The following is a 26,442-nucleotide window of genomic DNA, read 5'->3' on the forward strand; positions in this document are numbered from 1 at the left end:
TTCAAGGTGAAAAAAATGGATACAACTGTATAGAAGAGATTCAGATGTGATTAAAGTACTATGTTCTGGTATAAGAAATAAAAAAGCTAGACATCACTATAGAATATATTTATATTTGGGAAGGTTTTTAATAAATTCAGGATAAATATGAGATAGTTTAAAAATGTTAAACTCAAAGATGCTATGTATGTCATTTCTGTTGCTGATAAACTGTCATAATACTGCTCTGAGTATGATTTCGTTCTTAAATTCTCACTACATATAAGTATAGTTACTTTTTAAGAAATGGCACAATACTAACATTAACCCTGCAGGATTCTGTGGTATCTATAAGCAAGGCTATGCTCTCTAAGTTAAAGAGACAGCCATGCAAAGATCTTACATTTGTAATTAAATGAAAGGACTATACATAATAACTATGAAAAAAATCCCTCTCTGTCATTTAAATACCTTTATTTCACACGAGGGCTGGTATTATCTTACTTTCTAGACTAGAAAAGCATAAAGAGCTGAATGGTCTTGTTAGTTTTGTACCCCTGGTGCTGAGCTCAGTTCCTGGCACAGAGAAGGTACAGAAAACCCTGATTCATAAAATCATTCAACACATACTGATTACCTATTATGTTCCAGGCACTGTTTTAGGTGCTGGAAGTACAGCAGTGAGCAAAACAGACAAAGGTCTGCTCTCAAGGAGCTTAAATTTCACTGGGGGGAGAGAGAGAGACATTAAACAAGGTAAATAAAATATATAGTATGTTAGGCAAAAATAAAGTAGGGAAGGGAAATGAGACGTGCAGGAGTACCAATAGGTGGAAAGTTTAGACAGGACTGCCAAAGAAGGCTCACCAAGAAGGCAACGTTTGAGTGAAGGCTGAAGGAAGTGAGGAAGAACCACATGGGTATCAGGAAAGAACATTACAAGCACAGAGAAGAGCAAGTGCACAGGGCCCACTATGTCTGAGGACCAACATGGAAGCCAGTGCAGCTGGAGTGGTGAGAGTGAGGGTGGGTCATGGGGGAACATCTCAGTGTGGGGGATAGACCAAGTAGGCCCTGAAGGTCCCAGTAAAGACTCTGGCTCTTACTCTGAGTGAGATGGGAGCCGCTGGAGAGTCTGAGCTGAGGAGTGGCATAATCTGACTCTGTTTAAAAAGATCATGGGCTGTTGGGTGCTACACAGAGAAGAGACTGAACTGGTATAGGGGCAGAAGCCCCGAGACCAGTTAGAGAACTACTGAAACCCTCCAGATGAGCAATGATGGCTGCTCGGATTGGTGTGGAAGCTGTGGAGGTAGAGAAAAGGAGCTAGATTCTAGATGAATTTTAAAGGTAGAGTCAAGGATTTGCTGATGGTTAGGGCTATGAGAGAAAGTAGGGACCCAAGGATTTTGGCATGAGCCACTAGAAGAATGAAATAGGCATTATCTGAAATACGGCAAGACTGGGATGAAGAGGTTTGGGTTAGGGGTTAGGGGTGAGGTGGTGGGAAAGGGGATATCAGGAGCTCAGTTTTGGATGTTAGGACTGGGATGTCTATCACACATTTAAGAGGAGATGCTGATTAACTAGTTGGTTCCATGTACCTAGACTTCAAGCTGAAGATAAAAACTGGGGTGTTATCAATATACATACAATATATAACGCTTTGAAACTGGATGAGATTCCTAAGGGAATGAGCGTAGACAGAGGAAAGGTCAAAGGACTGAGCCAGGGAACTTCTTTGTACACAGATCGGGGAGATGAAAAGGAGGCAGCAGAGGAGACCAAAGAGGGAGAACCAGAGCGGGAGGGGGGAGCCAGGGGGGTTCTGACAGCCAAGGGGAAAAAGTATTTCAAGGGGAAGTGATCACATGGATCAACTCTGCTGAAATGCCAAGAAGATGAGGATTGATTGAGAGGTGGACATGACAGATTACCTTGCAGAGTTTATTTTTGAGAGGGGTCAAGAGAGTATGGTAAAGAGAGCTTAGACAACCCTTTCAAGGAGCTCCGCTGATTTGGGAAGGAGAGAATGGGGACAGGAATTGAAGCTGAAACTGGGGTGAAAAAAGGTTTTCTAAAAAGAGGGTAGAAATAGCACAGCACGTTTGAATGTTAATGGGAATGACCCAGGAGAGGAAACTCAATGAATTAATGAGGAGAGATATATGAGAGGAGCAGCAAGCAGTGGCCAGGCAGAATCACTCAGACTCAGAAGATTCTGTGGTTCAGAAGACTGACAAATTGTGTATCTTCTTCTCCCAGCTGAATCCCAGCATTCCTCAGTGATACAGTTCTGAAGCGGCAGGACTTGTCTGAGAGAAAAGGACATAATCATGCAAATCTACATGGGCCGAAGGCAAAACTTAATGATGTCACGTTCTTGTTCTGAACTGGAATATTATCGCTCAATACCTGCTCCATGGCATATGATGAACTAAACACCCCACTGCTGCTGCTGCTGGAGCTGGTTGAGGAATCTGCGGAGCTCCCAGACGGGGTCCCACTGCCAGAAGTCTTTACTGTGAGGATTTGCTCATCAGAAAAGCCCAGCTGGTGGAGGAGCTTTTGATCTTTATTCACTGTCAGCTGTAAAAAGTGGTTTCTTAATTACTGAGAAGGAAAGGAGAGGAAAATACTGATATCAGACTAAAGTGCCACAAAATGTTTATTTACACCTACCAGACTATCATTTGTAAATATCTGTATACTATCCACTGGAGAACACAATTGCTTGGCTATCTTCCACCGGACACTCCCTATGGTTTCATTACTGTGAGCCTGTAAAATGAAATGAAACACTGTTCTGAGTAATTCACTTATTTATCAATTTAAACAACTATTAGTGAGCATCTGTTATGTACCGGGCACTGTTCCAGAACCTGGGAACACAGCAGAGAACCCAAAGTCAAGAATCCTGCCCTTGTGAGGCTTCCCTCCTGCAGTAATTAAATATTCTATTCCATACTCCATTCCCCAGCACGCAGGGAATGAAATCTCAAGTCCTTCTTCCACTGGAGTGTCTTCCACTCTTCCCCTTCTCACTGTGCTCTAGTCACACCAGCCACTTTCCTTGTCACTGAATAAATCAAACAAACTCCCACCTCAGGACCTTTGTACCTGCTGCTCCCTTTGTGTGGAATGCTCTTCCCCAGAAATGGCTAACTCTGTCACTTCATTCAAGTCTCTGTTCAAATGTGATCACCTCAGAGACCTTCCCTAACCGTTCTTTTCTAAAATATGTCATGTATACCCATCTTATCCTGCTGTCTTCTTTTTTAACCTTTATAACATTCGTTATCACCTGATATTATGTATTTACTTATGAGTCTGATTATACCCTATCAGCTTCCTTTCATTTCAGGTCTTTATTCTAAATTTGTTTTCCAAACAGCTTTTAGAATAGTCATTCATGCAGCTAAATAAACAACAGTGTTCAATCTCAATCAACAGTGTTCTTATAAAATAACATGACAATATGGAAATGGCTTCAGAGCTTAATGTAAACCTACCTCTACAGTGAAGGTATCTTTGGTAGACTCATAAGTAACATTAAGAGTTAAAAGATGTCCATGGAATGAGGCACCATGAGGTAGAATAGTTCGGGGAACAGAGTAAAAATCCTTGAAAAAGATAGAGCAAGTCAAAAGATACAGCAAGTGGGATGCACAGCGCCACTGTTAAATGTCACAAAAATACACTCCTAACACATTGAGACTAATTATAGGATGATACAGTTGCTTTACAAAGAAGAGAGGCTTACCTCTATAGTGATCACATAGCGTTCTGCCAGAAGCAGCAATCTCTCAATTATTACAAGTTTAGTGGATCTATGAATTAAAAAAAAATTTTTTTTTTTAAATACTTGAAATGAACTGCTGACTTGAGCTCAATTTGAGTCTATTTCACCAAAACCACAATCACAATTAGCCCTCTCCGGTCAAAGACTGAAATCTGCAAAGACTAACTTCCTTTTCACTCAAGGGGAAGGTGGTTCAAGCAGGTCACAGCTGTCACACACAGATGGAATATGGGGCAGAAGCCTGCCCCTCCCCACGTTTCCTTTCCTGTTCTTTTCTTTCTTCTTCTTTTTCTTTTTTTTTTTTTTTCTTTTTGCGGTATGCGGGCCTCTCACTGCTGTGGCCCCTCCCGTTGCGGAGCACAGGCTCTGGATGCGCAGGCCCAGCGGCCGTGGCTCACGGGCCCAGCCGCTCCGCGGCATATGGGATCCTCCCAGACCGGGGCACGAACCCGTATCCCATGCATCGGCAGGCGGACTCTCAACCACTGCGCCACCAGGGAGGCCCTCTTTTTCTTTTTTTAAACAGCTGTCCCATAAATAGAGGACCTGGGTCTCTTCTGGGTCTGCAGGCTTATTTGTCTACCAACCCACCAAGAATGAACGATCAGTGAGTTTGAATCTCATAACCTTACAACTAAGATATGCCACATAATTCTGTAAACACACAGAATCTGACTTAAGTTCTGAACTGCCTGAAATTTAGAAGACAAATGCAAACCATTAAGTATGCCACAAATGAGAGCTGCTGTTTGTTTTACTTAGCCTAAGAATGAGGCAGAAGAAAAGGACGAAAAAAATTGTTCATCTGGTTTAAGTGACTAGTCTGTATAGTTAAAACATACAACGTAAGAATTTGTTATCCCAAGGGTTTTCAAAGTACTTAAGAAATCAACACACATCAAGAGACATAACCATCTCTGGAACAGAAAACACACAGCAAGGAACTGTGGCACTCTCACAGACTCTGAAAGTGAGACCTGAGACCTCTTTTGGTTAGACTTAAGCAATCTTATCATTTGAAATAACAGGACTCCGACATCCAGCAGCTTGTACAGTCACAGCTCCACACTTTATTAAACACTACATGTGTTAACACTAACAAATGAAAATCCAAGTGCCCTTAATTTAAATATTTACTATTCCAGAGAGTCTAAGTATTTTGTACAGGTGTATTTCTAAATCTGGAAAGTTTTCAGATTTTCTAACAATACGTATGCTGATTAGCAGTACTGGAAATTTCACTTTAAAAAGAGTTGGTTAAACGCATTTAACAGAGTTCTAAATTCTTTCAGTTTATGGGCAGAAACCAGAACTTGATATTCAGATGGAACATCTTGAGGAAATATTTAAGTGCTTAACAAGTGAATTGTTGAGTGAACTGTTTTATTTTGCCTCAATGATGAATTAGATCACAGACAGCATTGCAAACACTGTACAAATGAGAGAATAACTCCTCCTCCCATAAGTGGAACAATTAGGTCACTGAAAAGTTCTTTTAAGACTAGTGAATGAGATAAACTACATGTACTGGTTCAAAGGCAACTCTGAAATTACATATTCTTAGTAACTCTGTTTAGGGTTTATAATGAGAATATTTAAAAACTATCATGTGGTTTTGTTCTGTAATAGTCAAATATGAAATGATTCAGAATACAAAGCAGTTAGAAAAGACAAACAAAAAGCATGCTTATTTAAAGAAGCAGCAGTTTCGAAATCCCAATCCAATAGTTTATAAGTGCATTTCTAGCCTGGTTTGTCAGACAAATGAATCGTTAAGGACCTAGGTCATAGATATAGACTACATTTTACAAACATGTAATTAGGAATTCTTAATGAAAGTCTATTTGAGATACACTTCCAAGAATGTGGGAATGCAAAAGTCATGTTAGTGTTCTTATCATGAGTTGAATCTATAATCACTTTCTGTCATTTAAAAAAGAGGTCCAAGGGGGTTGAGTTCTATTGGCTTCTTTCATATTAATAATGTATCACTACACGGTACTCAGCTCATTTAAAAAAAGAAGATAAAGAAGAAGAATGTGAGCAAGGATATTGCCTTGACTCTTCTTCTAAAGGATGGCTTTAAAAAGAAAGGAATATCCCCAACTGTGAATAAAGAGAAATAAATAAATACATACATACATAAACACATAAAGTGATTCCAGGAGTTGAAAAAGACTTTATGAGCACCAATCACTAGAGGGCAGCAGAGTAAGGCATAGAGAGGGAGCCCTTCTCTGAGCGCCTGCCAAGGTTTCCTGAGCATCACTGACTGGGGGATGCTTACCAGTAATGAGAGGCACATAAAACCCCACAAAAGTATTTTAGTCACTTCAATCTAATGTTTCTAAATACTCATCTATTCTCCTTACTATATCAAAGACCTATAACACTGAACTCAGATTTCACTGACAACATCTGAAAATACTCAACACAGCAATGTGATTAAGAGATGTCAGTTCAAAGTTTTAACACAAATATTTGGGGCTAAAGTTCTTCTTAAAAATTATTTTGAAAAATGATTTTAAGTAAAACATTTTAACTATGATTATATCAAAATGTACAATATTAATCAATCATCATATTCCACTTCATTTTGCTTATGCTATTTGGTGCCCTGGATTTGACTATTCAATGAGAAAAGTTATAAGAGGTCTAAGTAAATATTTCAAACTTGAAAAAAATTACTCTTCATACAATGAATATATCTTGATTCCATCATAGAGGAGGCTACTCGTGTTACACACAGTAAAAGTAAAATGAATCAAATAAAATACGTGATGGGGAATATATAATTTCCCAGGATATGACTGTTTGAAAAAGATATGAAATAAAATGAGGAAATGAACAATTAACTGAGATATCTCCAAAGGAAAGAAAAGATTCCAATTATTTTTTTTTAAGCTCATCTACATTTAGGTGTTGCATATTCGCTGTAACTTCTGCAATCACTTACCTGTATGGAGACTGGACTGACGTGGCTACAGTTGGCATGGCAGTTGCTGTAAGCATCTTTGTTGCTCTGGTCACAGCGTGTGTCAGAGTGGGGCCACCAAGCGCTGAACTGGCTGCCTACGAAATAGAAAATCATCTCTCTATATCAGGGTTTCTCAACCTCAGCTCTACTGACATTTTGGGCTGGAAACTTTTTTTTATTGTGGAAGACTGTCGGGGACATTGCAGGATGTTCAGTGGCATCCCTGACTTCTATTCACCACTCACCTACCACTAGGTGCCAATAGGACCCCTCTAGTTGTGACAACCAAAACGGTCTTCAGACATTGCCAAATGTCCCCTGGGAGGTAAAATAGCCTCCAACTGAGAACTACCATTCTACATGTGTTAATACTTACATGGCACCTCATTTAGGGATACCTGAATACTTTAAATGTTTTTATGATGGCACATTTGGATGGAAGTCACAACTTGGGAACTCCTTCCTGTACAGATTCATCACCAGCACATATTCATCATCAGAAAGTTTAAATTATTGAGACAGTATTACACTGCAGGCTTCTAGTGGACAAAGACGCCCAACACTACCCACTACTGAGTGTGCTGCTATGGCCTTTAATAGCATTTATGATATAAACAAAGTGACACATGGGGAAGGATGGGAAAAGAAGCAAGTGCTTGTATAAAATTTCTGGACAGAAAAAGGAGAAAAAGAATCTATCAGAAATGTGAAAAGTACAGTAGACCTATTTTCTGAAGACAGTTTCTATACCCCCAAAAGGGGGTGGGGTGGGGTGGGTGGGTGGAGCAGGGAAAAGGGATGGGGAGGGAGAAGGATTTCCTGTAAAATACACTTCTACGTTGTGGGCATTAGGGCAAATGCCTGTTCCCTATGTCCACAATACGGTACTGCTAGCAAATTCTTCCAGTAGGATCCAGCTACAAATATCAACATTATACACGATCTCAAAACACAACATTATAAAAGGAAAAAAAACCCAAAGCATTTATTTCAAAAACAGGTTAAATAAAATTTGCTACTCACTTCTAATCTTGTGTAGCAATCAGCAATGAATTTCTTATGTAATGATACAGAATCCTAAAAGTAAGAGGTATATGGAAATTAAAATTAGTCTAGCATTTAGTTGTAATCATTATTAATGATAAAACGTCAAAATAAAGAAGCCCGACTTTCAGGCATGCCGACTTAGCAATTAAAAATATATTATTTTCTGCTTTTTTGGGTACCTTCTTTCCTTAAATACCCACCTTCTTTAACCTAGGATTTAGATTAATGTAACTGTAGTTTATGATTAACTGAATAGCTTCATTAGCAATTTCTTCATCAGGTGATTCCATGGCTATTTTCCAAATGAAATCCATTCCTATCAATTCCAGCTTTTCTACATACTGTTCAAAAGAAAGAAAAGTATACAGCACACCAAGGTCACAAAATTACAGTTATTTTCTGCTACACTGTAACTCCACACCTCTTCAAGTTCAAAATGAATTAAGGCTGCAAAAACCAAGCTACATATGAGAACATCATTATACTGATATGGAACTTTAAAACAAGAAACGACCAACAACAGAAACACTGGGCAACTTCCATGGAACCAAGACAGATATGGAGATTTTTCTCCAGACATTCCTAAACCTAAGCTAGAATTCTACCCAAATGGGCTACTAAAGCAGAAACAAAACAGGAATAATATGGGCGCCCTCTTCACGAGCTTTTCTTCAAAGGAAAGAGAGTTAGGTTAGAGGTAGTTACTATCCTCTGGTCTTCTCAGAGCTCAGTTAGAAAGGGCAGGATCCAGGCCTTACAAAATCTTGTTAAAATTCTTACCACCTAGGAAGTCAGGTCATGAATGAAACAGACTTGGAAAAAGAGTTATTTTTTGCCTTTCTTTTTTAAGGTGCTCACGTAAATATAAACATAAGCTGTATACATTCTACAGGTCCTCATTTTCCTGCTTCCTTGTCTGTTCTTAAAAACTTCCCCCCAGGGCTTCCCTGGTGGTGCAGTGGTTGAGAGTCCGCCTGCCGATGCAGGGGACACGGGTTCGTGCCCTGGTCCGGGAAGATCCAACATGCCGCAGAGCGGCTGGGCCCGTGAGCCATGGCTGCTGAGCCTGCGCGTCCAGAGCCTGTGCTCCGCAATGGGAGAGGCCACAACAGTGAGAGGCCCGTGTACCGCAAAAAAAAAAAAAAAAAAAATTTCCCCCCAAATCCTTGCCCCTGTGATCCCAGAATTGAAGATTTTGGTACTTTTTCAGGTACACGTGAATTGCTAGATCTGAGAGGTTGGAAGCTTGGCTGGAACTATCCCTACTCCAACGTTCACCCAGCCACAGGAGGCCGCTGGCTGCCCCAGATCAGCAAGAAGCAAAGAGGGGTCTAAGAAGTCACCTGTGCGGGAAACGCAGCCTCCTCACACTCTAAGAGAAGCGCCCTCGTCCATGCAGAAGCCTGCAGTCAAGGAGGCACCCATTCTTTCTAAAAAAACCTCATGTTTTCTCTCAATTATAACACAGGTTTAGCTGAATATCAAGTTTTACTAGATTTTCCGAATTTTCTAGATTTGAAAACAATGTTACTTACCAGTTGAGCTCCTTGTCTTTTCAATCGATGATCACAGAGATTCACATTTTCAAAAAAAGTCTTAAATAAGTTAAAACCTGAAATTATAGAATATCATATAAATTCATGCACTCTAGGTACCACAGATAATCAATGAAAAGACAAAGTACATCAAGAGCTAAAACTATAAAACTCTTAGGACAAAACATGGGCACAAATCTCCAAGACCTTGAATTAGGCAATCGTCTCTTAGATATGGTATCAAAAGCACAAGCAACAACAATGACAAAAAAATAAATAAACTTCATCAAAACTAAAAGCTTTTGTGCTTCAAAGGACTACCAAGAGAGTGAAAAGCCAACCCACAGGACAAAATATTTGTAAATCACATATCCGATAAGGAGTGAATATGCAGAATATATAAACAACACAACTCAAAAATAAAAGGGCAAATAACCCAATTTAAAAATGAGAAAAAGATTTTTATAGACATTTCTCCAAAGATGATATATAAATGACCAATAAGCCCATGAATGGATGCTCATGATCCTTAGTCATCACGGAAATGTAAATCAAGCCACGAGATACCATGTCACAACCACTAGAATGGCTAAAATTAAAAAAAAAAGTTTATAATAATTATTAGAGAAGATGTGAAGAAATCAGACCCTCATATACTGCTGGTGTGATTATAAAATGCTGCAGCCACTTTGCAAAACAGATTGACAGTTCCTCAAATGTCAATTATATGATACAGCAATTTCACTCCTAGGAATATAAAAACTTGTATATGAACCTTTACAGCAGCATTATTGATAATAACCAAAAGTGGTGACAACCCAAATGACCATCAACTGATGAATGGATAAACAAAATGTGTTACAGCCATACAATGAAATATTACTCAGCCATAAAATGGAAAGAAGTTCTGGTACGTGCTAAAACCTGGGTGAACCCTGAAAACATTATGTCTCAGCGTGATAAAAGAAGCCAAATAGTCATACAAAAGGTGACCTAGGGCCTCCCTGGTGGCGCAGTGGTTGAGAGTCCGCCTGCCGATGCAGGGGATACGGGTTCGTGCCCCGGTCTGGGAGGATCCCATATGCCGCAGAGCGGCTGGGCCCGTGAGCCATGGCCGCTGGGCCTGCGCATCCGGAGCCTGTGCTCCGCAACGGGAGAGGCCACAACAGTGAGAGGCCCGCGTACGGAAAAAAAAAAAAAAAAAAAAAAAAAAAAAGGTGACCTATTATATGGTTCCATTTATATAAAATGTTCAGATTAGAATAATCTATAAGGACAGAAAGTAGACGAGAGGTCAGGGAAAGGGGAGAATGGATAGTGACTGTTACATGATTTCTTTCTGGGGTGATGAAGATATCCTGAGATTAAAAACGGTGAAGGTTGAACAACTTTGTGAATATACGAAAAGCACTTATTGTACACCTTAAAAAAGTAAATTTTATAGCATGTAAAATACATATCAATAAAAAAACCTCAATTAAAAGATACAACTGAAAAGAGGATTTCTATACTTTGACAAATCTTCACCTTAAATGAATCCTTTTTGTACTAAGTAATTTCATGAGAAGACAGCTTGACAATTAGCCTATATAATTTAAAAATACCATTCATGTAAAAAGAAATTTATCTGTGTATATAAATATATGTATATATAGGTGTGTCTTTATATGCATAAGGCGAAGTCCAGAAGGATATCCCAAACTGGTTAGCTGCTTCTGAGAGTGCGCTGAGAGGAAAAGTATAAAATTCTTACTTTAAAGAACTGAAAAATGATTTTAAGTTTCTTCCCTACCATTCATGGTGATTTCATACGACTCCAATTTAAGAATCTTCTCCTTGAAGAGCTGCTGCTGAACATCACTCTCAAGATCATGCTGCCCTTTTGTAAACCATTCAAAACACATCTGCAGATCAAGACAAATATCACCCTGTAACTAAAATCCATTTAAGGCAAATACATATTCCAAACTGGGAGAGCAAAGATAAGTTATTTTTAATTCTTTAGAAATTTATATTGCCTTAATACCACTCAAAACTGAAATGGTTCTAACTCTGGAACTAAATAAAGCAGTTAATTACTGCAATCTTCCCTCTAGATAATGAAAATATAAATTCATGCTTTTCACTGAATTGTTACACTTTGGTTTTACCACCAACATTTATTAATAAGCCTTACTATGTGCCAGGCACTGTGCTAGGCACTGTCACATACTTAGTCCTTTCAATAATCTTATGATGTAGTTAACACTATTCTACAAATGAGATGAGGAAACAGCCATTCACTGTTAGAAAACGTCAAAGCAGTGTGGTGCTCCTGGTTTAATCCATTTTCAGCTGTGTAACTGTAGTTCTAAAGATCTGTCTAGGTATCAGTTCCTTCTTTAGCGTTTCCGGGATACAACATCATTATAGGAACTCAAAGTTTTCTGCTGGTTAATTTAAAATTAGTTTCATGGGAGGGAAAAAAATACTAAAAGACACACCAAGAATTCTTTTGCTATACTCACTTGGCTGAATTTGGTTTTATCCAGAATGGTGTCAGACTTAGCAAAGATCTCACACAGTTGTCTATATCACAGATATATATTATATAAAATATCTTTTCAACACTTAATAGTTCCTAGCCTATTAGTATAAATGTATGCTTAGTAAATTGAAGTGTTTAGAACTGAAGATGTGAGACACACACAAAAATGTGAGATAGACACAAAAAAGTGAAATACTATTAAGTCCCACTGCTGTCTTACTTCATCCACAATATCTTCTTACCTCTCTATCTAATTCACAAACATCCTGGCCAGTCACAAGACACTCCCAGATTTCCTTGGCACGATTCCAACCCAGATACAGAGTAGCTTCTTGCAAGAAAAATGCCAGAAATTTTAGATGGGCCTCTAAATACTGGAAAAAGAAATAATGCCAATTAGTTAACTCCAGGCATTCATATGTAAAAGAAAAATTAAAAAAACAAAAAAACTCTGAAATTAAAAAAATAGTTTTACCTAATGCTTTTTCATATAACTTAGGGTAAAGTAAATGTGAGAAATCTGTTGACGATACAATGTAACAGAAACTACTTGAATTCTAACACAAACTCAGTTGACTTTAGATGCCAAAAAAATACAATTTCAGCAATCTCAGAGTAAAACACCACAACACAACTGGTGAGTTAAAGTATTTTTCTATTTTTTTAAAAACCATATTACTAACCACTAGATTTGAAAAACAAAAGCCATTAGCCACAGAACTAACAGTTATTATTTCTGATCAAAGACAAAGATGTTTATTTTTATTACCAGATCATATGCAGTTATCTTGGGTGATTTACTGAAAGATTTACCCACAAATATCAATTTTCTGAACTTTTATTTTGAGGTGATTATAGTCAAGATACAAAAATGTTCCATTATGACAAAGACACCTCATGCTACCTCTTTAGAGTTACTCCCAATAAATATTATTTTTATAGTTCAAGTGCAAAAAGGCCAAATGAATGCTGTAAATCATGAAACAAAAGCACAATGCCAGATACCTCCCGATAAGTGTATCGGCCATCCACTAGTGTTGAACCAGTTAAGCCTCCAGGTCCAGCCACGGCTGCTGCAAGCCGATGACAAGCTATCAAACTTCCTGTTACCAATTTCACTATTTCAAAATTTTTCTTCAAGTCTTGAATAATGCTCTTAGCAAAAACAACAAAAAGAAAAATGGTATGAGAATGTGCAGTTATTTTGTCAGTTTAATACAAGCTTCTATTTTAGCACGTAGTTGAGGAATAGCAAACACAGAAAGTTTTTCACTCATATTTCCTACATAAAAGTAAATAAAATCAATCTGGTATGTACATTTACTAGGGAATTACTATAGAATTAATGAACTTCCCTGGTAAATTTCTGCTTCTAAGAGGGATTCTTTAAAAAAAAAAAAAAGTCTTTCAAAAGAACTATTTCACTTCTTGCATACTTTTCCAGATCTTTCTTCCCAAGTCTATTACACTGAGGAAGCTCTAGCTCCTTAAGCAAACTAATGTTTTCACAATATAAAATAAGTCTTTGAATCTTTTCAAACAAATTTCTAAAATACCATTAACTTTTAAACATTGGCTTACTTTGTAAATTAAGGAAATAAAAAATAAATGAGTTAGGGATATATCAAAAGAAAAGCTCCATAGAAATGAAAGCAGAATGATGTTTAAATTCAAGATTATTAAGTAATATAAATGAATTACATTAATAACCATAAAACTGTAATATAGTCACTACAAAACTCAGCAATCTTTTGATGTTTGTTATTATAAAAGGTTATGCAAGTAATTGTATAATAATCAAATATAACTATACTCTTACCTTGTCTTGCTTTTGATAGGTTTGTTTTATGAATGAGCGGGTGATTTCATGTAGCTGACGCAAAGCTGGTACTACCCATACAAACTGGGGATTATTAAGTTGAGATGACTAGAGTTAAAAAGAAGTTACATTAGTTAAATTTAGAAATAGCAGATTAAATTTATTAGCTATAAAAAATTTCCAAGTCAATTAGGTTTTATTGTTACACATTCTATTATTTTTCTCTTCACATCGCTCATTTATAGTTTATCTCCATGCACTCATAATTCAGTCTTCAACTTCTTATTCTGCATGCAATCCTAAAGCCAAGAACTGCAAACAGGAGTGGATGTGAAGTGATAGTAAATGTATAGGGGTACATCAGCAAAAAACAGACGACAAGGAATTAGCAACTTCAGAGGATAGATTAAGTAGCACAGGCTGCTAGGATACTGTTGATGTAATAAAATAAATTGATGGCAAAAGCTTAACTTGAATAATACTGAACTAGCTGATAAGTAAAATGGTATAAAAATATGGTTTTCTACAATTACATGATTAAGATACCAATGATATGATCAAGATACCAATGATATGATCAAGATACTAATAGTGGTCTAAATATTAAAGAAAATATCCATGGTCTACTTGTATTTCCTAGTTAAAATAATTTTATGAGAGAATTCTACTTTTATTAAGTATTACAGCCACTTCACACTTATACTTTATATTTTTCAAAACACTTTCAAATGTTATTTCTGAAACTGGTACATGACAATCCAGATCTTCAAGTACATATCTGAAAAGTCTGATGTTCATGTGATACTCTTTAAAAAGAGAATTGCTTTTGAATAAATAGCATCTTTCAAACTATGAGACTTCATTATAAAGGTTGTAGGAATGTCAGATTAAACACTATCGATCAATTGATAAGTAACTCTCTAAAAAACTGAGTAACAGTTTAAGTCCTTAGCTTTTACTTTAAAAACTGTATTATTTTTTTAAAGCCTTGCTTCTTTAAGTCTTTCTGTAAGATGAAGATGCCTATGGGGCAGAAAACTACTTTTGATGTCATTTGCAGAAAAATATCATACTACTAAATACGTAAATGTGAGAGAGCTACTGCCTAAATAATACTGGCTTTCCTAGAGATTAGCCAATCAATCAGCAAATACCGTATTTCCTGGATTCTAAGATATAGGTTTTATAAATTTTAACATTTCTGAAATGGACACTTCTTACACTTGTATCAAAGAAACTTACCAGCCACTAGGCATAGAAGTAAGTTTAGATATACCTGTCCTTATGTGAGTATGTGCAAACTTAGCTGTTTACAAAAGGTATCTGTTCATCTACCCATCATTTCTGCTGTTACGTGGCATAGTTTAGCACCAAACAAGGATGGCTTTTTAACTTAAATGTAGATCACTGATTTGTTTCTTGACTGCTATCAAAAAGATTACACTATGATATAGCACTGACTAGCCTGTCGTGTCCATCAATTCAATTAAAAGCAAAGAATAACTGCCAGTGGTCTCGGACTAAAGTGTTTTTCAGAGCCAGGAGAATTTGGTGTGACAGACTCATACCCTGTGAAGGGCTATATCACTTGGCATTAAACATCTCTCTGTCCAAAGCTGCACCTTGATTCAAGAGAAACTGTTTAACTTGTAGTATATACAACTTAATGAAAGAAGAAAGCAGCTTGAGTTTTACAAAAAAAGGACACAAAACTCCATATTCTTCAACATGCCTCAAAATTCTACAATCTTAAAGATTTCAAAGAAGTCCAAAACACTACACTAATGAAAAGCGGTGTGCCACAGTGAGGCTGTACATACTGGATTAAACCTGTGATGCATGTTGCAACACTGGCATCTTAGAATCAGAGAAATAAGGTATGTGTTAAAGGCCAACTACTTGCAAGACTAGCTAGAATATTTCTGCTAGGACATGAAAGTTGCAAAATGACAGAGATTAAAATTCTAAGGCTTAAGTCCGAACTCATACCTTCCAAAAGGATTACAAACATTAGGATATAAATATAAACCCTTTAGTAAATAATCAGGTATATTAAAAAGTATCATTATGACCAATTAAGTCAATTATGGTTAGATTTTTTTTTTAACATTGAAAATTACCCTTTAGAATCTAAAAAGTATGTCTGATATAGCCTTTCTACAGTTTAGCAAACAAGACAGATGTTATTTATTCCATCCTATCTATAATATTATGTTGCTATGTTATAAGAAAAATTTAAATTACTCTTCTCCATTTCTAAAAGGGGCAGAAGACTATGGTGAACAATTAAAACAAACATATCTGACAATGTCTGATAATGAAGCTGAGGTTTCATAAGTAGGAGTTAATGGTGTATCCAAATTAGACTCCTAATGTTAGATGAAGCCGTAGAGGTCAACTAGTTTAGCCTGCAAACCTGTGCCTAAACTTTCCTTATTCATTTTTGTTACAAAACTTGTCTTCTAGTGTTTCCAGTGATGAGGAACTCAGGAGGCAGTGCATTCTGTGTCAGACTGTTTTCATAGGAAGTTCATTGCTCTATCATATTGCAACATGCCTTCCCATAACTTCTTAGGAGACATAAAAAGTTAAGTTGAATCAAACTTCTATAACAATCCTCTAAGTAGCTGAAAAAGCTTTCCTATGCTTTCTTGAGTTCTCTCTTCTCAAAGTTGAATATCCCAGGTCTTCATCTGCCCTGTTTTACCAGACCTAGCCATTTACCTAGAACCAAGTTCAAATTTTTACATGGGTGGACATATAAAAAGTATTTCCTCTTGTGCTAAGCACATCACTGTGAGGCTGTACTGAGGGCACCTTGCTGCTTTTACTTTCAGTTGTATGTTTTGGCAAGTGGAGGCCCCTCAGGTATGGGTAAGTAACAATTTTAGTGTCCTCACAGAGGAGGGGGAAGAGGTAAGAGGAAGGGAGCCAACATTTATTGAAAGGCTGCTGGGCACTGTGCTAGGAGGCCTTCGTATAATGACTTAAGGAATACACAAACACCACTAATTGAGTAAAAATGACTTTTTTTGGTTTAGTAATATTTTTTTTTGGATGAGTACATTTAAACTTTTTAATTGAAGTAAAAAATAAGTGCAATAAGAGGGAAAGGGTTGGGGGCAGACAGTGGAAGGTATAAAGGAAGCAAAGGAAAGAGGACCAAGGAAGCCAAGGGTATCCTGGCAGAATCTACAGAAATAAAGGTCAGAATTTCTGAACACAATAATGGAACTTGGGAATTTTAAGAGTGTCAAAAGCAGAGGGAAAGGGAATCAGTTGGAGGAGTAGAGGTAGCTGGGGGGTGGGAGGGGAGTAAGAGGTGGGTGATCTTGTCTTACCCTTTGCTTAGTTTCTGTGTAGCCTGGCAGGGAGACATAATTCCCAGTCAGCCCACCTTGCTGCCTGGCAGGAAAGGGCATAGCATAGAAAAACACCTTTAGTGGCAGTATATAACTCAACCCCCGGCCTGGAGTCATATCGGGGGCTTTGATCTTCCCACTGCCCCCCTTCAGCCATGTGTACTTTAAGAGAGTATCTGCAAAAGCACTCAGTCAACTGAAAAGTGCTATGTAAATGTAAGTTATTATTATTTGAAATGAAAGAATGGTAAATCAGAATTTCTTTACTGGGAGCAGTGGGATACAAAAAAGGAAGAATATTCCTTTCAAGACTCACAAAATGACTCCAAAATTCTCCCTGTTACTTTTTGAGTTTTGTTATCAAACAACAGACATGAATGAAGCGACTGCAAAGAGAAGCAATAAAGATGCAGCGATGCTACTGGCTACAAGGGCTAAAGTATTGCTTAGCTGTAACAAGGAAGGAACAGGGATCAGGAAGGATTTTTCTGGTTTCAAAAGCCATTTCCCTGGAGGGAGGAAAAAGTCCCTTCAGCTTTGACCTTCATACCTATAAAGAAATGTATCTGTTACTGTGAAGAAAAGACCATTTTCTACAGATACCCTTTCCCTCTTACTATTACTATTGAAAGATTTAAACTTCTTAAATAACTCTGGATGAGTTTCAATCATAAAGACAGAGGGTGCTAAATTATCTGAATCACTGAGCTGAGAAAACTGGGAAAATTCAAATTGTATCTGAGTAGAAAGAGAGCAATGCTGTTGAATTAAAGGAACAATTAATCATAACCTGAGCATTACCAGCTCCAGTTTGTGAACGATTTTAACGTAGAAAATTCACCTGATCAAATTTCAATGTCAGAAATATAACACACAAAGTTCTTAAATGTCCCTAACTAAACTTTATGACCAAGCATAATTTAAGAGAATAAAAGCCTACTGAGTCACCAAGGCCGCTTAGCAAGAGCTGAGTCTCTGAATTTACTAATGTAAATTAGCAGTATTCAAGATCCTTTAAAGAAATACTTACTAGGAAAGCCAAGAAATATGTTTTACCAATGAAATTCCTAAGCCATTAGCTATTTACTAAAACCTTTTCTTATGATAACAGTGAAATGAAACCCCTCTCGCTGCTAGGCTTTGTTTCATCTGAGCAACCTGAGGGCCTGCATGGGAGGAGGACGTGCTCTGATCAGGGCTGCTGCAACCACGGAAGCAGGCTCCAGTGAGCAGCTACTGACTGCAGCAACAGGAGAGCTACAACCATCACTACACATGCTGCTACCCACCCTTTCGAAGGACAGTCCTTAAGTCCACAGTCACCTGGAGGCCAAAGCCCTGGAGCGTAGGACTTCCACAGCACCCATCACTACCCAGTTCTACCTTCTAAAATCGAGCCCTAGCAGCAGGCACTCGCTCAATAACCGTTTGTGTAAGGAATTACTTTAGGAACACATCTGAACCAAGCACCTAGAAAACAACTATGTGCCAGCAACAAATGAACTTTTCTTCCCTTTTCTCTCTTCTGACTCTATGAATGTTCCTCCATTTCTCTCTTATGGGAGAAAAATGGACACGATATTTATTTACAATCCATTGTGCTTATTAAAGATGTGCATACTTCGGATTTAATTTTAAAAAAGAAAAACTAAGTTGAAGGTCTTACAATCTTATGAAAATAATATAGTAAAACTACTCTTTGAATGTGACCCTGGATTTTTTTTTTCCCTTTGACAGTCAATAACCCCCAAGCTTTAAATAATAAGCACAGGTTACAAGCAAATATTTAAACAGCAGTGTGTATCTGAATATTATTCAAAGAAACACTAAAACATACTTTTATCTTAAAATTATAATTCAATTTATTAAAAGGAATTATTAAATTAGTATACCTTTTAGTTGGTTCCATCTGCAAATTCTTACCTTGAATCCATCCTTCTTGTTTTTTTCCAAACCTGACCATTCTCCAGGCTGAAAATTAATTTTAAGAAATATTAAGAAATATAAATGACTTGGTAAAAGCAGTACCTATAATTTCCCAAATTTGGACTCTAAGGTATGAGCTTCCAGGTAGGACATTTAGTTTAATTTACATAAAAGGGGAGGAAAATTATTTGGCTCTAATTACTCAGGCAATACTACTGCTCTGACAACAAAACTAGACCAAAGATAAAACCAACCCTTTTAATGTCTTCTATGCACTTAATGATGTAGGTCCTCTTGATTGCTTCTTTCACTGCATACGCATCACTTAGGATCGTCAGGTGCTCCTCCAAAGCTTGCTGAATAAGGCTACTCGGCAACGTTGGGAGATGAGCCAGTTCCCAGAGTACATCTAACACCTACAATAAACCACATGTGATGAGCCAGCCCATACGCAAGTAAAGCTGCTTTAAGTACATGTAGCTAGAAAAAGTCATTTGATTCTCCTGCCTTTCCAGAAGTGGTCTCAAAGCGAGCTTCCCGGCCTATTCGTCCAATCAGGCTCAATAGCTTCTGTCTTACTCTATCGGTCTCGGTCTCCCAGCTCTGTAGAATGAAAAAGAAAAGACACAGGAACTGCTTCCCAGTCCCATTTGATCACACTGGCAAAATGTGCAAAAACTTTAAACTTGAGCCAAAAAAAGTTTAATAAAGTAAGAAGAGTACGGTGAAACACTGCTAATTTAGAGGGAGGAGACCTCAAAATAAGATTATCTTAGAAATATTTAAAAGTAAGCACGTTTGAACACGTACCTTCTGAATGAGAACAAACAAGTGATTAAGCTGATCTGAATTAAATTTGACAGCGGCTGCAGCAATAATAGTATGGATATTCTCGATCACAGTAGATGATTGTCCTGACTAGAAAAGAAGACATTGGGAAGGAAGTGAAGTCTTGGAGACTGGAGAAACCCAAGTCTTTCCCTGTTGATTTATAGAAGCAAAAGCAAAACAGGAACAAAGATAAGTTGATTCTAGTCTAACAGCATCCATACACTTGCATGATAAAACTGGTAAGACCACAAGAAGCAACCATTATTAATGGTTATCTGTTGGCCTTGTTTAAATTCCTAGAAGCGTTAAATCTCTAAAAAGACAATGTAAAAAAAGATGAGAATCAAGTTCTCAATCTGATATATTCATTTCAAGAGGAGAACAAAATATTTTCAATGGCTTAAAAACAATTTAAACTAATTGCAAGAAAAACATACTCACTTTTTCACATTTTATAAATGATCTTGAGGCTCTCAGTTGAGAGTATTATGTGTCTTATTTTAAAATCTGCTTATAGATATTTTGTGACTTCAATTAATATTTATTTATCCATGGGCAGTAAGTCTCTGCTTTAGAGAGTCACCACCCTTCGCCCTTACGGAAAAAAAGTGTCAGAAAAAGGCAAAAATAATTCTCATCAACTTACCTGTATCTTCCAAATTTTAGTCAGCTCATCTAAAGACAATTTACTGCCCAAGAGTTCAATAATTCCCTTTATACGATCACAGTATTGTGCTTGGTCTATGTTGCCTAAGAGAAGAAACACCAGAGAGGCAGACAGATACAGTGAACACTAACTTTCTAAATATGATTCTATTTATTCAAAGCAATATTAACTTGCTATAAGATTATTTAAAGGCTAATATAGTGAAAGCAACAATTTCATACCTTTTTTATACAGAAATATATTATTTATGTGTTAGGTAACTTTTCTTAAGCAACTTACCTTCCAATGCAATTGACAGAACTGAGTTCTCAACTAGCCAATCTAACAGTCTGTCTGTATCTATAGCATTCTTCACAGATTTGGATAAAGTGCTATCTTCTATTAGTTTGGTTACCTAAAAAGACAGGATTATTGTGATTGAATCTAATGCAAATATTCATAATCAAAATCTTCATATATATTTTGTGACTTTTACAGTGTTACAATGTGGTCTAATGATTAGCCAAAATGTATCAAAGGCCAGTTATTAGAAGTTAATAGACCACTTATTTGTGATGTCTCTTTAAAAAGAACACAGAGCTCACACTTCCTGGGCCACTGCTGATTGGCACAGGGATGCACATCTGACCCAAACTTCAATCAGAGCACTCCTCCAAATTCTATACTTGGGACCAGAGAGAAAGTATCAGTCCTTCCTGAATCACAAGAGCTATCCATGGCCATGTCTACCATATGAAAGATGCCACTCTGTAGGTGGAAAGAGAACAAGGCCATCATGCTCATAAAAGCAGAGATAAGACCTGGATAGAGTCCTGGCAGTGGTTCAGTCTCAGATTCTAGTTGATCCTGTTGCCCACATGTGTCCCTGCCCTTACACGGTTTGGCTAGTCAATCTCTCATTCATGTGAGACAGCCCAGCCTTCTTCCATTAAATTCCTCTTTTAGTCTAAGATAATTCAAGATGAGCTTATTTCACTTGCAGCCAAGAATCCTAGTTAACACAAAACTGAAGGAAAATAACTGGAATTATGACCGAACTGTATTGGCTCCACCAGAAACTCACCAAAATCAACTATGCTCATGTAAAATTTAGGAAGCTGCAGAAAATTACTTCCATCATTTTGCTTAGACCATCACAGTTGTAAACAAAGCAAAATTTTGCCTCAACCCCAGTTAGAAGATTTGATTTAAGTAAACACATATCTGAAATATAATAAAAGGAATTATACCCTTAGGGTAAAAAGTAAATCTCAAACTGTATATTCCAAGGAATTACGTTCTAGCAAATTTCACTAGGACACTAAAAATTTCACAGAACGAATTTGGAATGTAATACGTATAAAAATTTTGCTTTATTAACAATTATAAACATGTACACTATTTTATACATAATCACTGTTATCTCTTTTTGTAGGATTACAAGAAATTATTATTCTTTATTTCCCAACATTTTTACATTAATAACCACAAGTTATGGAAGAACTTAAAGTGTCTGTGCTTTAAGTCTTCCAGAAACGGACGCAAAACTTACTTCTTTGAGGGAATTCATTTTAGCGCTAAAATGAGGTGATTTCAGCATACGCAGTAGGATGTCTAGTCGAAGGTCGTCCACAACGGTCACCAGATCCGGTTGGAAGCGCATGCAAAGTAACTTAATGGCAGACAAGAGCTCCGGGATGCTAACCAATCTCTTTTATTTAAAAACAAAATACACACAAACGTACAGATACATAAACAGAAAAAACAAAAAGGAACCATGAAAACACATTGATGCCAATTCTTACACACACACAGGAATACAGGACATTTTCAATAACCATGGTCTAATGGTATCTGATATTCCACATGGTCAATAAACTACATTTTACTTCTAAACAAAAGTTAGCACATGTGTGAGCAAAGAAAAGGGAAGGGTTCTGTGATAAATTCAAGGTAGACAAAATAAATCATGTTAAATTTAAATGTTAAAATTACTTTAAACACCTTTGGATAGCTTTTAATACTGAATTATTTTAAAGCTTCTTCAATGCTATACCAATTATACTACTATCAAAATCAACATGTTAGTAAAATTCTTAATGGTATCACTTGCTGACAACACTACATTCATTCTATTGACTGAGGTAACACCAACCACTTGGTATTTCAGACAAAACATTTTTTGGTTAGGAGATGTAAAAGTAATTTGATGTGAGTTGTATGTGACCAGAATCCAAACAGCAATGGTGTATGAACCTTGCCCTAAGCCCTGGCTCTGCTTCCAAGGACAAATAGGCATTGGGGCTATTTGACTGGAGAGAACATTACCTTATCTTTAAGGTCCTTTTCTTCCACGCTCCGCACGTCCTGGATTGTAGTAAGGATGACTGGGTCCAGCATGGGCTGCAAGAAAACAGTACTAAAGTTAATAAGGACCCCTGAATCTGTCCCCAAACTAGAGAGGAGACACTTTTTTATTCACATTTCACAAAGGAGAGGGTGCTATGCAAAGATCGGAATTCTAGTATTAGAGCAGCCACTAACTAGGTAATACCATCCCAAGTAAACCCTTAACTGATTCTGTGCCTCAGCTTCTTTACTATCATATGGGTGCAATCCCTCTTTACTATCTTATAAAGGGTCCTCTGAAGAACAACCAAAGACAGCCAAAGACACACCGACTAACTTAAAACATTAAGCATGAGTATGTATTATTTTTGTAATAAAGTATTTTGCATTTGATTTAAAAAATGAATATAAGCACAGACCATGACAAATATGCTGTTTTATGCATTTATTTTGCTAACTGATATAAATGAAGCCTACAGACAAGACTCATACAACACACTGCTCCAGAATGGTAGCATAACCAGGTAACTAACTCTAAACAGTATGTGAGAAGTAGCAAACTATTAGCTAGATCTAAATGATCACTTCCATTTAAGTAAAATAATTGTTAAAACTTATCTGGTGACAAGAGAAGAGAGACAATATTTGGCTGTCAAAGCAAGAAGACATTAGCAATGAATTAAAATGACATCAGGCAACTGATTATCCTAGTAGAATTTCTTTATTTACACTTATGCCAACTGTATAGTGAGAACTGAGGGCTGTCAGGGTAAGAGGCAAGTCACACGGCTCTTGTCAGCATGTGCCAGCCCTGCTTAATTCTCACTGCAACTCTGTGAGATAGGCACGGTTATTATCACTATTTTACAGATAAAGAAGCCAAGTCACAGGAGTTACTTCAGTCTTCCGAAGTCACACAAGGAGCAAGTGGTAGAGACAATTGTTAATTTACATAAATATGGTAGGAATTTATTGCTGAATGAATTTAAGGTTTGATGGTTTGATATAATTAAAATAAAGAAAAAGTTAAATAAGCTTTGGTTGGAAATTCATATACTTTTTACTCTTTTTAAAGTACACTGTGCTTGGACTTATCTGGTGGCACAAGTGGTTAAGAATTTGCCTGCCAATGCAGGGGATACGGGTTCAAGCCCTGGTCCGGAAAGATCCCACATGCCGCGGAGCAACTAAGCCCGTGCGCCACAACTACTGAGCCTGTGCTCTAGAGCCCGCGAGCCACAACTACCAAGCCCATGCACCACAACGACTGAACCCCGTGCGCCTAGAGCCTATGCTCCGCAAAAAGAGAAGCTACCGCAATGAGAAGCCCGCGCACCACAACAAAGAGTAGCCCCCGCTCACAGCAACCAGAGAAAGCCCGCGTGCAGCAACGAAGACCCAACGCAGCCAAAAAAAGTACACTGTGTTTACATATAAAACCTGGAATTTCTAAAGAACTTAGTATTAATTAGCAGTTGGAATATTTACACTGAAGCTCTTTCCATGGAGCAATGCATGGGTTTAAAAGCATGCATTTAAAAATTCAATCCTGGCTCTGATTATTAAAAAGCCAATTATTAAATTATTAAGTCAAATCACCTTGTTTTTTTGTCTTAGTGTTTCAGCTACAAAATGAATGACTGTATTCATATGCTTAATAAATGAGAGAACACTAGATGTCTCTAAAGACCTTAGTATCCAGAATGAAGAAATACATAAGTAGCCATCCTGTTTCATTTAAAAATCTTGCAGTATTACTTTGAAATCTAAAGAAGGCACTTAAAACTTAGAAAAAGCAGGAATTTCCAGAACCTACTAAAAAAATCCTATATCCCTTGTTAAAATGGCCCTAAGGACACTAAGCTTTCAAAACCATTTGTGGTGATTTTAAAAAATCTCTGTGAAAGTTTTAAGCTTCACAGACTTATTTTTATAAAAAAAATAATAAATGGAGGTATTTTCAACATGACATTTTATTCAGTAGAACTTGTTAACTGAAATGGAAAGGAATAAGAAAATGTAATAAGCCCTAAGCATTAGGAAGCTGAACGTTCCACAGCCTTGACTATCCTGTGACCTGCTGACGTACAATCTGCAGAGGCAAGAAATCAGACAAGATGTGCCGTTAAACTGTTACTCAGGTAGTGAGTGACTTGGCTAGCAGGTGAGCCCAGCACCACTCAACACTGTTTAATACATAATGGCACTGAACCCTTAAATAATCCTGTAAAGGGGGTAGGGATATATGCCACCTATTTTATAGTGAAGGAAGCAAAGAAAAATATATGCTATAATATGTAATTATATTTGATAAAATGATAAATTGAAAAGGTAAATAACCTTAAATGTTAGGTCTCCTATACCTTAAATTAGTAATCACTTTTATTTATCTTCTGATAATATTTTCACTATAAAGATAGCTAATCCGAAAAAAGTTACTCTAAATTAGGCACAGTTCTGAACAACCTGATAAAAAGATAATTTTACTGTTTGTATGTCTTAGATCACCTCTGAAGTAAGTGTAAAATGGCCTACCTTACCTGTACCACTGAGGAGTTGAGGTACTCTGCACACACCCCTAAGGGCTGCACCAGTGCTGATACTGCCTGAAAAAAGACAGTGAAGGTGAGAAATAAATGTGAGTGAGTTTCTTCCTTTCAACATTAAGCAAATCCCTTTTAATATGTCAGAGAACATTTTATACTCTTGAATAGGAAGAACTGATATAAAGATGTCAATTTATTTAAATTACTGTAGAAATGTGATTTAAATCATAATATGCCAATAAAACTTCTTTCAAGGCTTGGATGAGATGATACTAACATTCACATTGCAGAATAATAAAAATTTTTATTTGAAAAAGGAGAGAACAGTTGGGGAAGAAGTGAAATGTACCTTTAACAAAAAAATACTTAAGACTTCCATGAAGAAAATTATAAAACTTTACAAAAATACATAAATAGTCCAAATAAATGAGATACCATGTTCTTGAATGGAAAGGACCACTACTGTAAAAATGAACAAACTGAACACAATTCCACATATGGTCTCGGTGGAACTTTCTAGAGCAGGAGAACCTGACATGCTGGCTATATTCGGAAGAGTAAAAATATGAGAATGATCAATAAAATTTGAGAAAAGAAAGACACTGAGCAAAACTGGCACTACCAATAATGAAAATATTGGAGAAATGGTATAAAAATGGCAGAGTGACCAAACGAATGAATGACAGGAACAGAAGTCCAAGAACAATTCATGTATACACGGGACTCTGACATTTGATAAAGCCAACAAATCAAAGTAGTGAAGAAAAAATGGAATATTCTTTAAAGGATCTTAACAACAATTAGTTACCCATTTGGAAGAAAATAAAATTGGATTTCTATCTTACACCATATAGAAATACATTCTAAACGAATTCAAGAACTAAGTTTAAAAAATGAAACTGTAGAAGTATAAAATTAAATGAGTATTTTTATAACCTTGAGATGGGGAAGGAAACACTCCCCAAGCAAATCAGAAAAATTTTAAGCCATTAAGGAAAAAATTGACTATAAAATTGTGAAGCCTCTGTATGGCAAAAAGACACCATCAACAGAAATGAAAAGAGAAGGAAAAGGCTGGGAAAGAAATTTACAAATA

General features: G+C 36.9%; 1 protein-coding gene across 4 annotated transcripts in view; it reads right to left on the reverse strand.

The window, feature by feature from the left end:
- USP24 (ubiquitin specific peptidase 24) overlaps nt 1–26,442 on the reverse strand; it is a 149,917-nt gene that overhangs the window by 67,265 nt on the left and 56,210 nt on the right. For all 4 annotated transcript variants that reach the window (XM_082615335.1, XM_082615336.1, XM_082615334.1 and 1 more), the window contains exons 8-28: nt 25,341–25,406; nt 22,780–22,854; nt 22,004–22,162; nt 20,752–20,866; nt 20,452–20,555; nt 19,785–19,892; nt 19,482–19,577; nt 19,229–19,390; nt 18,972–19,019; nt 13,687–13,794; nt 12,873–13,022; nt 12,110–12,241; nt 11,133–11,244; nt 9,341–9,417; nt 8,006–8,146; nt 7,782–7,835; nt 6,738–6,853; nt 3,743–3,809; nt 3,492–3,602; nt 2,662–2,760; nt 2,395–2,568 (exon numbers count right to left, since the gene is read on the reverse strand). In XM_082615335.1, the coding sequence (XP_082471461.1) occupies nt 2,395–2,568; nt 2,662–2,760; nt 3,492–3,602; nt 3,743–3,809; nt 6,738–6,853; nt 7,782–7,835; nt 8,006–8,146; nt 9,341–9,417; nt 11,133–11,244; nt 12,110–12,241; nt 12,873–13,022; nt 13,687–13,794; nt 18,972–19,019; nt 19,229–19,390; nt 19,482–19,577; nt 19,785–19,892; nt 20,452–20,555; nt 20,752–20,866; nt 22,004–22,162; nt 22,780–22,854; nt 25,341–25,406 (2,274 nt within the window). The remainder of the gene's footprint in view (nt 1–2,394; nt 2,569–2,661; nt 2,761–3,491; nt 3,603–3,742; nt 3,810–6,737; nt 6,854–7,781; nt 7,836–8,005; nt 8,147–9,340; nt 9,418–11,132; nt 11,245–12,109; nt 12,242–12,872; nt 13,023–13,686; nt 13,795–18,971; nt 19,020–19,228; nt 19,391–19,481; nt 19,578–19,784; nt 19,893–20,451; nt 20,556–20,751; nt 20,867–22,003; nt 22,163–22,779; nt 22,855–25,340; nt 25,407–26,442) is intronic.

This window comes from Mesoplodon mirus (genome assembly GCF_964341445.2).
Source record: "Mesoplodon mirus genome assembly, chromosome: 3".
NCBI lineage: Eukaryota > Metazoa > Chordata > Mammalia > Artiodactyla > Ziphiidae > Mesoplodon > Mesoplodon mirus.